Source organism: Branchiostoma belcheri, unplaced genomic scaffold, assembly GCF_001625305.1.
Source record: "Branchiostoma belcheri isolate BF01 breed outbred unplaced genomic scaffold, Haploidv18h27 scaffold53, whole genome shotgun sequence".
In the NCBI taxonomy this organism is placed as follows: domain Eukaryota; kingdom Metazoa; phylum Chordata; class Leptocardii; order Amphioxiformes; family Branchiostomatidae; genus Branchiostoma; species Branchiostoma belcheri.
Genome location: NW_017804165.1, coordinates 1093297 through 1104583, shown reverse-complemented (window position 1 = coordinate 1104583; position 11287 = coordinate 1093297). Strand labels below are relative to the sequence as shown.

Here is an 11287-nt window from a genome sequence, read left to right as displayed (position 1 = left end):
TTTTGAAAAAGTTTATCTCGGCCGCTGGCCATGTAGTTTTGTGTTCTTGGAGGATGTCCACATAGATTTGTGTAACTGCTAGAGAGGAAAGAATGTATTACCTAGTATGTTCATACCTGTAACACCAAACAGGGTAATAAGTTGGCTTCCATTATCATTTGCTTCAATGGAATTAGTGAAAAATGATCATTGCTAAATACAATACAACGTTAAGTATATGTAACCACTACAATAATTTTCATTTTATTTTATTTTTTTATTTTTATTTATTTTTTATTTATTTTTCTATTTTATTTTTTATTTCTGTTTTATTTTATTTCATTTAATTTTATTCTATTTTATCCGTTCTATGCATTATCAAACTTCTCCTCTACTGCTAGAGCTACTAAAACCTCAGACCGAATATATTAAACATTTTAATTCGCCCCCTCTAGCGGTTTGGGCCAAATTGCAGCTTTCCAAAAAAAATCCAAGATGGCGGCGGCAGATCGGGGGCGCGGCTCGGCGATTGCCGATTTCATTGTATTTTCCTTGGTCTTTTACGCGATTCAAGCAAAGAAAACAAGTTGACCACAAGAACAAAAGAGTAATACAGCACTGGGAATCTAATGGTCCGTTTTGTTGGGCGGTAATTTCTCATTTCAAGTGAATATTTACTTGCGTCACAGTGATTTATTCACCAAATCAAAAGCGACATCTTGCGACTTAAGCAAATATGGAAGGTTAATGTACATAATTTATGTCATTGATTTATTGGTCCAATTACAGCAGCTATTAGCGAAATTCTAGAACATTAAATGCATACTATGATATAAAACAATGGTTTTGTGGTAAACATCATTTCCTCTTTTTTAGCAACTTCGTTGTATCAGAATAACGACACTATCATCCGGTAGGTCGACACCACAAAGTAAAGTATACATGCAGAGTAATTGGTTTCATTGGGTTTTTTTTTCACGGTCGAAATCAAGATTTATCCATCCAACCATCCAACGTACATATTTTGGAGCACAATATCTCGGCCGCTGCAGGCGGCCGAGATAAAAAGAAGTTTACAACCTACTGGAGAACACTGCTGCAGTTGTTTTGAGAAGACAATACACAAGGTGCATTGACCTTGTTGGCACAATGCACACACGCCTAGAGTGTTGCCAGCAATGCCAGGGTCAACTTCGTTGTTATTATTCGGGTGGCTACATAAGAAAGGCAAGCTACTCTTATAACATCCCAAGCTTTAGAGAATATAGCTTCTGTGCTATGTCCTAGGGAACGAGAAAGCAAAGAAAGAAAATTGTTCTGAAGTTACTGGAAAAGTGTCTGATCCCATTGGCTAGTGAGCAGCCAAAGCCAAACTACTGTCTTCCTCCTCTCCTACTTATTTCATTGCCATTACCAGTTCCAGAGCAACAAAAATGGTTTACAAACATACACAGGGTCAATGGTCTACTGCACAACTGTGACATTACCCTGCCCAGACAGGAAATTTTCATTTTCATAGCTATGCCATTAAGACTTCATATCAGATTACATACACAATGCATACATCCTGGTCCTGTTGTTGTTAAAGTCTAGTGTATTAAATCTTATGAGTGCCAAAAAGCATTACTTAGGTAGTGCTGTTGTTGGCTTAGGCCTGCTATGGTTGATTTTCTGCATTCCTCTCACATTGCAACATGATTAACTAGTAGGAGAGGTAAGGATGACTTGGGTTCAAAGTGCACCTATGCAGTTGTCTGCCATCCACAACAAACCTTACAGGTCAGACCCCGTCTGCAGTTAGTACATCACAAGTGTAAAGATTGCAGCAGCACTGTTTTATACTAATAAATCTGAGGGGGGTAGGACTACATTTATTTTATTATTTTATTCATCCCACAAATGTATTGATCCTTCAACTGCCCTTTCTTGTTGAATACCACCCAGTGAACTTTGATTGAAATGCCCTTTAAACTAGAAAGGCCAATATTTGCTTTGGAGCAAATACAGCGATGGGTTCACCACATTTTACGACATGGCAGGGAAAGAATGGGAAACACAAGGGAAAACAATGATTTACATTGATATAACTATAATATGAAGTAAAATACAACTAAAACAACAGTTGGATAGCTATTCCCTACTTTATTGGTTAGGATTTTTAATTGCATAATGCAAACTGTTGATTTTCAAAATAAAAAAAAACGTCCATGCCCGGCATTCCAATGCTGGAGCAGGAAAGCTTGAAATACCTACCAAAACACTTGAATACAGACATACTGTCAGTATGGAAATGCTTCTGTGCAGGTGTTAATCAAGTTAAATCCCAACAGCCAATCAGCAAGAAGTATAGAGGAAAGCTGCATGCCTATTGGTTGATGCCCTGCATTCCATTCTGATGACTCATGCCCAAACGTGGTAAACAAGGCAGACTAACACAGTAATACATTTGCTATAACACAGCCAAAAAACTCAAATAAAACCATTCTAAAAGCCTGTATCACAATAATTTAAAAAACGCCTAGGGGTATTTGCCCACTGTACCTCCATACCAAATTTCAGGACCTTAGGCCCTAAAATGAAGAAGCTGAATCCATTTAAAGATATGGCAGGAGGAGGAGGAGAAGGAGGAGGAGGAGAAGAAACATCAGAAAAAGCAATATGGTTTCACCACACCACTTCGTGGTGTGGTGAACCCATAAATATACCGTGACGCACAAAGCAGACAAACACTGTGATTATCAGGGTTCGACTGACCTTACACTCAGTGGAGGGTCAAAACTGGTGTAGTGCCCCTCCCTTCATTAGCATACACGTTTCTTTCAGCTTCTCAAGTGCCATGAGTTTATGTCCGGGTAGTCAATGTCATCAATGACAAAACAAAACAATACATATACATTTTAAAAATTTATTCATCCACCAGTTCTACAACATTTTAAAGAAACAGAATGAGGACTTGCAGTGTTCATGTACTACAGGTAGCAGCGAATGAATTTTTACACGGACTGAAATCTTTAAAACAAAGGTATTGATGTACTTCAATATCTCAGCTCAATATCTCAAATGACTTTCAATTTCCTACAAGATGGAATGCAGCAAATGTTTGCATACAAAAGTGCAAAGATGGCAGTAGTCAAGACATTGTTTTCAGACAAGTGAACAATTACAGTGTAGTGTGTGCATGTGCAAAACTGAAAATAATGAGTACATGTATACAGTATACAATAATTTCACTGCTTACTGATAATCTCACAATACTAGGATGTCTTCTCTAACATTCAGCATAATAGCCCTGAACTTATAATATATTTCCCATCCTGAGGTGTCTACAAAACAATACTAATTCACATACACGAGCCTTTGTTACGGTTTTGTGCATTTCCCTCCTTAAAATCTTGACTCCATGTCGAGTTGTACCCAAATTTGAACATTGGCAAGTGAAATAAAACAGGCAACAGTGATGTTAACACAACTGACTGCTGATAATACTAACAGAAGTTACCAGTTTTTGAGTCCTAACTGAATTGTTGCTTGTAACACTTGGAATGGTATGGCACAAAACCTATCACTAAGTACTGTTCACACTTTTAAGTGTCCTCACAAATTGCACCAAAGAGCTTTCATAGGTAATAGCAGCGTAACCAAAGTCTTCGGGAAAGTCCGTATAGTTCAATCTCATCAACATTAATGACCATCAAGGTGCTAACATGGAATATCTGTCCATATGGGGTTCCCAACAAGAATACATGTGAGAAATTCAACAATAAAGTCGTTAAATATAAGCTTATTTTTTGTAAGAGCTACATTTCATTCTCACAGATAATGACCAAGTCAGATCAATTACATCATTCAGAATATGTATGACTTCTTCAATTTTAGTAAAAGTTCCTTCCTTATATAATATTCTATCAACCGTCATCAGACTTCTGATCATTTTATGTGAAAGTATCAGTAAATGCAGAACTAAAATAGATTCTTGGTGTAATCTGTTTTGTCAACTGTTGTACATCCTTTACAATGCCGTATATTGGGGGTAAGTCTACCCCTGGCCATTTGGATGGTTTCAAGGAGGGTAAAATAGGGCTAGTACATTTCCTTTCCCCTTGTCAATTCTGACTAAAATCCACATAATATATGTCTATACCTTACAAAAATTTCATTCAATGGTATTGTACAAGTTGTGAGAAGACTTTGTAAGTATATTCATTAAATATCATGTATTTTGTTAACACGTATAGACCAATGAAAAGGCAATGAAAGGAGAATCCTAAAAGTAAACATAAATGAAATGTATCCATTTTTTTTACAAAAGGAACGAACGCTGGAACGGTAATATAAACTGAGAGCAGCAACTGAACAGAAAGTATCTCCTATAGAGTACATATAAAACTTTAGAATTCTTGACACCTGACATGTTGTATTCCGGTGGCAGCCTAGAGGCTGTTAGGACACAGTGAACCTCCGCTTGCGCTTTCCTTTTGAAACCCTTTGTGATGTCACACAGACAGTCCATCCAGGCTGCCTGCACAGGGATGACAAGAAGAAACAAAAATCTGGTTAAGCTTTGCAAAAAAACAACAACACAAGATTAGCTCTTATGCTCCATTTATTCTTTCCTGATAAATTAAGTTTTCCACTCAACATTCCGGTATAATACAGAGAATATGCCTCACATTCCACATGAAAGAAGACCTGCCTAGCCGATGTTGACCTTGCTAATAATACATGATAATGTATGTAACTGGGACAAGGAGAGGGTATTGATGTTTCATGAGGCACTCCATCTGATCGACAACACACTGCCTGCCTGCAGACTGACTGGACTTGAATTTGGGTTAAACATGTAACTGGGACAAGCGAAGAAAAACATTGACTTCCAGATGGTGGAGGGTAGAACTGGATAGATCTGGATGGAACAAACACCTAACAGTGACTGCCCTAACCAAAGGGATGTCATGATGACTTAGAAATAGATCTGAGTACCTGGGCCAGAAGATGGGTTAAACATGTAACTGGGACTGGCAGACACAAAGCCTGTCTTCATGGCACGCGGACCTCCATGAGTGGTGTGTTCTGCCCATGAATAGAAGACCCACAGGTCAGACTGAACTTAAACAAATTGCCCAATAAATACAACTGGGTCACAACATATGGTATTGTGGCCAGTCATAACATGTTTGTATCCACAACACCTGACATTTGGCATCCAGACAAGGCCCAAGACTTGTCAGTGATCTTGAGTACCAGTATATAACATGTCTGATGGAATGGGGGCGATCCTATATAACTGCCCAGCCAAACAAATAGAAGCACCATGAGAACACCAAGGAGTTTGGTGAGCGTCTCTTTAAACCATCTAGGCAACAATATCATGTTCTTACCATCTGATCACAATAATATGTCATATGGCAGACTCATACCTATAGCATACCTGATAACAACCTGACCAGATCTTCTAAAAACATCACTAATACTACCAGATTACTTGGATACAGGGGCATATTACACTGCATATTCAATATGCAATGTATACCACTGGCATTTTAATAAAAAATTGATGTCATTTCATTACTACATCATACAAATGCAGATATATTGTTGACAATTGTTACTGCTAACAGTAACACCTTGCGTGAGCCTCTATCCTATACTCGATTTAGATCAGATCGGATGGGCTAGTAGTTGTCTAGGTGTTCAGATACAAATTTCCGGGTCATCCTCTTCAGTGTATTTTGCCCAAAACCAGTAGAAACCAGTCTAACCAGGATCTGGTTGGTTTGTATTATGCATATACTAGGGTACACTTGCCTCAAGAGACCATACCATTGTAAATATGTACACACAAATCACCCTGCAAACTTTGTCAAACTAAAACAGCAACCACTTTTGAATATTAATACCGTTATGACCTAATTGACATAACAAACACTCTACTCTCTTGGACTTTGAATAGAGCGTGATACTGGGTGTCTCCTCTCCCCGCCTTAAAATGGTACAGTCCAACTTGTTTTGAAGCCAGGGGCCAGTGTTCCATGTGGGCCTCACCTTTTCGGAAGGCTTTTGTACTTGGCCACAAAGGGCACAATTGTGCAGGTTCCCCCTGTCTGACCCAGATCTTACCTTGTATGGTTGTAGCGCCAAAATGGGACAGGTGGCTGCGCACATGTACGGTGGCATTCAACTTCACAATGAACTATACAGCAGGGAAAATTTTAACCAAGGCTGACTCCAAATTCAGTTAGCTGTTCAAGCTAAACCCCTCTTTAGCACAAAGAGTGACTCTGGACTCAAACGCCCGATAACAACAAAGGCGCACTTGTAGCTGCCGCATGACCTTTAGTTTACCTAGTCATACTAGACTTCTCCCCTCCAAGATTCTGCATCCGCTTTCATAATTTCAGTGATCACATATCTGGATGGAACTGTACTCAAAACCCATAGCCAATGCACCAATATGCTGTTCTTGCAGTGTTGTGAGTTTTTCTTGTGATACATGATGATCTGCATCTAGACCACCATAATTCATTTAGGACAAAAACTACATGTAACAGAGAACCATTACAGGTTGAGGGGATAGATTCTATGTCTCTAAAATTTTACCAGTTTCGTAACACCAAGTGGGTAGCACTTCTTCAGCTAGTAGCTAACTGATTTTATCAACATTACTTTACTGCGAGTGCAAGGTAACATACACACATTACATTATCATTACAAAACGTATCAGCCCTGGGGCCTGCAGCACATCATCAAAACAATGCAACAAGTCGGGTCCCTCACAACATGTTGAGCGACTCTGTCCTACCTAACCAGTCAAAAAGGTCAGCTTATTCATGAACAATTATCAAAACAATGAGGACCGCTGCAGTTTGGAAATTTCCTAGCCTCAGGCAATAAACGTTTCCTTCTGAGTGAATGATGACTTACTAAAGTAACAGAAATTGGGCCACACTATCACTGTGTTTACTATACACAGAATATTTTTTTCTTTCAGTTATAAATGTAGTTTTATAACAATACTTACTCAAAAGAATATGGTACAAAAATTTGATTATGCACCAATCTACACAATCTTACAGGCAAGCAGCAGAAAAAGAAAGCAAACTAGGTCCGAATAGGACAGAAGAAAGCTCATTTCTGGACATTCTAGTGCTGCCTGGAATGCATTATGTGAACAAGCAACATGAACGATTGATTTATTGATTACTAAACCCATGATGACCCACAAAACCAACTAAGTAGCATGTTTTTACATCTTCATTCTGCCACACATCAATCTTGTCTGGACCATAGAATTGTAGTTTGCTGGCTTCATAAAACAAGCCTAGACATAGCAGTGAAATCTGCTGAGTAACAAGCACTCCAGGCTCCTGGGTACCTTCCAGTAAGCACAGCTGACACAGGCTATTTTGAGGATCCAGCTGTGGTCTTGTTGCCATGCTGGCTCGGCCATTACAAGCAAACATTGTAATGATTGATGGCCAATGATGGTCAAAACACTTTGTCTAAAGATATGTTATGGACACTCACACACAGTCATTCTTACTATGAACCATTTAGATACGAGGACCTCCATGAACTGGGATGGCAATGCTATATTTGGTATGTATGGGCATGCCTAGAAATTTGCATGTGCTTGGATGATGAACATACTGTATATTGCAATGGGACAAAATTAATACCCAGAACAAGCCAATGAAATGGTAAAAGTCATAAAATATTGATCATACTGTTGCGAGAGTCAGTACAAAGAGGCAATAATACATGTACTTCTATGTCTAGCCAGTCAAACAATGGCTGGCCTTCATGTCAGACTTGGCACAGTAGTTTTTATTAGTTAGCATGTTATAAATCTCTTCTGGACACCCTTTCCTACTCTAGGCAAATATCCCTGGAAAACAGGCCCCCAGATGTCTACCTTCATATGTATAGGCATCACTTGAGAATATGAACAATCTTAGCATTCCTACATAATATACAGCAAGAAATCTGGGTTGAAAACACCTGTAGCTACTGCTTTTTAATTTGTCTGATTAATTTGGACATGTATAAAAAAAGTTGAAGCTATCAAAGGGGCATAAACAGAAATGAGGAATATTTTACCTTTTGACGATATCTTGCAGCTTTTTGTGTAGTACATCTGCAGTAGGCCTCTCATCGGGATTAATGGCCACCATGGACTGCACCAGGGTCTTCAGTCTGTTGTTCCGTCCACATTTCAACACTTCAAATGTCAGTTTTGGGTCGTCCTGGAGAGCCTTTCCAACAGGAACGTTCTCCTTGCCGTTGGTGATGCAGGTGACCAGCAGCAGTTTATTGCTTTCCTTGTCGTAACATGTAGTTCTCTCCATCATGGAACAGAATATGATCCCCAGAGCAAAAATGTCAGCTTTGGCAGTGTAGCTCCCTTCGAAAACCTCTGGTGCCATGAAGTAGTCAGAGCCACATGCAGAGTTCATTTGGTAAGCGTTGATGTCCGTGTTGTGGCTAAGGTTACTAGCATTGCATATCTTGGAGAGGCCGAAGTCCCCGATTTTCACATGTGGTGGATCCCCATTTCTTGGTTGGCACACTAGCACATTGTCTGGTTTCAAGTCCCTGCATGATGAAAAACAAGGAAAGACAAAATATTAACTTGAGGCAGCTGCAAGTAATTTTACAATATTACAACTTCTGGAAGTAAATGATGACAGGAAACTTTCCAAAGTTGACAGAGCACCTGTAAAACATGAACTTGAAGTGTGATATTTCTCATATCTATACCCACCTGTGCACAACATTGTTGTCGTGCAGAAAGGATACTGCCCCCGAAAGTTGTGTCATAAACCTTGCATTAGTCTCTGGATCAGGTTCTCTTTCCAATAGATAGTCATTCATGGTTCCTCCATTACAGTATTCCATCACTAGCCACAGATTCAGCTGCCCATGGGGGATGTGGGGGCCCAGCTGTTTGCCACAGGGTTTGTGGGAGTTCGAGAAGGGAAGTTGGTGGTATGTCTTCCCCTTCAGGCAGACTTCTACTAAACACAGGTAGTCATCTTCACCATGTTTGACACGGTGAATCCCGCCGTTCTGCAGGTAACACTCGATCATCTTGACTATGTTTGGGTGGTCTGTGAGACGGGTCAGCGTCCACATTTCCTGCAGGGCTATCTCGATGTTTTCGGGATTTGTGCACTTGATTTTCTTGATGGCATAGTGCTTACTGTTCTTCAGGCTGATGGCCGAGTACACCACTCCGAAACTCCCGGAGCCAATCTCGTCTAGGACTTGGTATGGTTCGAGGTCCGGATCCATGATTGCATGCCTGAGCTGCGCGCGAAGCAGAGCTGATTTGGCGCGGAAAAACCAGTTCGGGCCGGGGTCGTCGTAATACCAAGATGGAGGACCGGACGAGATCAAAATTCACCCCGGGTGATAACCGACCGAATTCGGTCGAATATCTTCACTTAGAAGAACTTCTTGAATAAAGGAATTCCAAAACTCGGTAGCAGACCACTTTGGGCGACGACTCTGGTAGATTTCGACCGCGAAAGTGCTAAAACGTTGCCGGAAAAAAATATTTTCCAGTCGACAGATGTGAGCTATTTAAAATGCAAGTCGGGAAGGGTTTTCAAACAACAGCGTCCTAAGCCTCGGGTGTTGTCTGTCGAACTGGCGGGCTTCAGTGCCTTTCGTGAGCACAAGTCGTCTTAGTCGGAACGTAGGCCCCTTCTTCCAACACATCTGAGTGGTTTCTGAGGGAAGCGGTCGGTGTCTGGGGGTATTTACCTCGCCCAGAGAATGAATGAAACGCGAGCTTTGCGATCGTCTGACGTGCTGCCTTGTTGACCCTCTTTTTTCTTTCGATTGCTTAGAACGCATGCGCGATATGCAAATTTATGACACCTAACGTCTGGTAGGTTACTAGCGGTCAAACCTACAATCGAAATGCTAAGTCGTCATAATAATCCAAAAATAATGTCTAATAATAAAAGAAAATAATGCATTTCCCACAGTATGAATGAAGTAAAACATGGAAAGACAAAGTCTGAAGACATAGGCTGAAGACTTATGCCCGAATATTGGCAAACGAGTGTAAACTTGCCCTTGGGGCGAATGGTGATTAATGGCTTCCAGTCTCTACCAGACCATGCTGCGGGCTGAATTTGTTTTTAGAAATTGGCCGGATAGGGGGAATATTTGTCAGAGGAATTCTTCGGCTTTGCACTCCAATAGCTTTGACAACTCCATAAGATATTTCCCTACCGTTTAGCCAATTTTTCAGCCCTCGCCCTCAGAATGTTTTGGAGACCAACTGCTACTACCCTAACGTTACTACTAAATCAAAAAAGACAATAATACGGAGGATTACATGTTGTATTTGACTCTGTGATTTATGCATTATATCCGATTTCACGCATATGATATAATGAAATGTTATGAAAAAGGAATTGCACAATAGGTGTTGATTATCAGATAAACAACATTTTTCAAAGTCAGCTAACTAGTTTGGACCGGAAAATTGGTTTGTAAAAAAGTAGGACATGTTATGTAAAATGGCCTGGTTTGGGGACAAATGCCATAGGAGATGGCTCTGACATGAACGCCCCTCTTTGATATTACGATAAGCGGAACAATAACAAACCCTACGTACAGTTGTTATATATTATAAAAGTAACGGTCCCGTAATAATAGAAATATTCTTGGGTTAACGATCAGCCTACATCAGGTCTTCTTGGGGGAGGATGTAAAGTAAAATTGGCAAAAATAGGAATGATTGGCCAGGAGAATGATTCCGCCCAAGGGTAACATTTCTGCTTGGAAAAAAAACTGAGCGTGCAGATGGAGGCGGCCAAACTCCCATGACAAATCATTTTCCATACTTGGCTAAATTTTATTACTTTTCAGTCTGCGTTATTAGTCTGGTGGAGACTGATCAACTTAAATTCGAGCTTTTGAGGAGAACCTGACCATCAATATTTCAGTAGTAGTAAGCGTTTCCAAAATAGAAACTTGCTACCCAATGCGCATATAGGCACAGGAGGACCAACATGTAAGACTACTCAATTGTTTCCTTACGATTTTCTACTCTCGGCACCGTATACGTACTACTCAAGGACTGCTACTCTTCGCCCTTTAATCCTTTAATGTTAAATGTATAGCCATAACTAGCTAGGTCAACAGGCCTAGGGATGAGTTTCCCAGTTGTGCAAATGATGTTGTCAACACCACACATCCAGCTATTTACATCTCCACCAGAGCATCTCCGCATGACCTAGTTTCTTGAAGGCACGTTTGGCAGGTGTGCGTCTTCACCGTGTGATGGGGCACT

At 40.3% G+C, this 11287-nt stretch overlaps 1 protein-coding gene across 1 annotated transcript; it reads right to left on the bottom strand.

Moving 5' to 3' along the window:
* Positions 1-2870: 2870 nt before the first annotated feature.
* LOC109480973 (serine/threonine-protein kinase pdik1l-A-like) lies at positions 2871-9834 on the bottom strand. The gene is made up of 3 exons (XM_019783439.1): positions 8741-9834; positions 8077-8571; positions 2871-4498 (listed from the first exon to the last, which is right to left on the bottom strand). The coding sequence occupies exons 1-3, from the start codon at positions 9268-9270 to the stop codon at positions 4420-4422; spliced, it is 1104 nt and encodes a 367-aa protein (XP_019638998.1). The 5' UTR covers positions 9271-9834; the 3' UTR covers positions 2871-4419.
* Positions 9835-11287: the final 1453 nt, after the last annotated feature.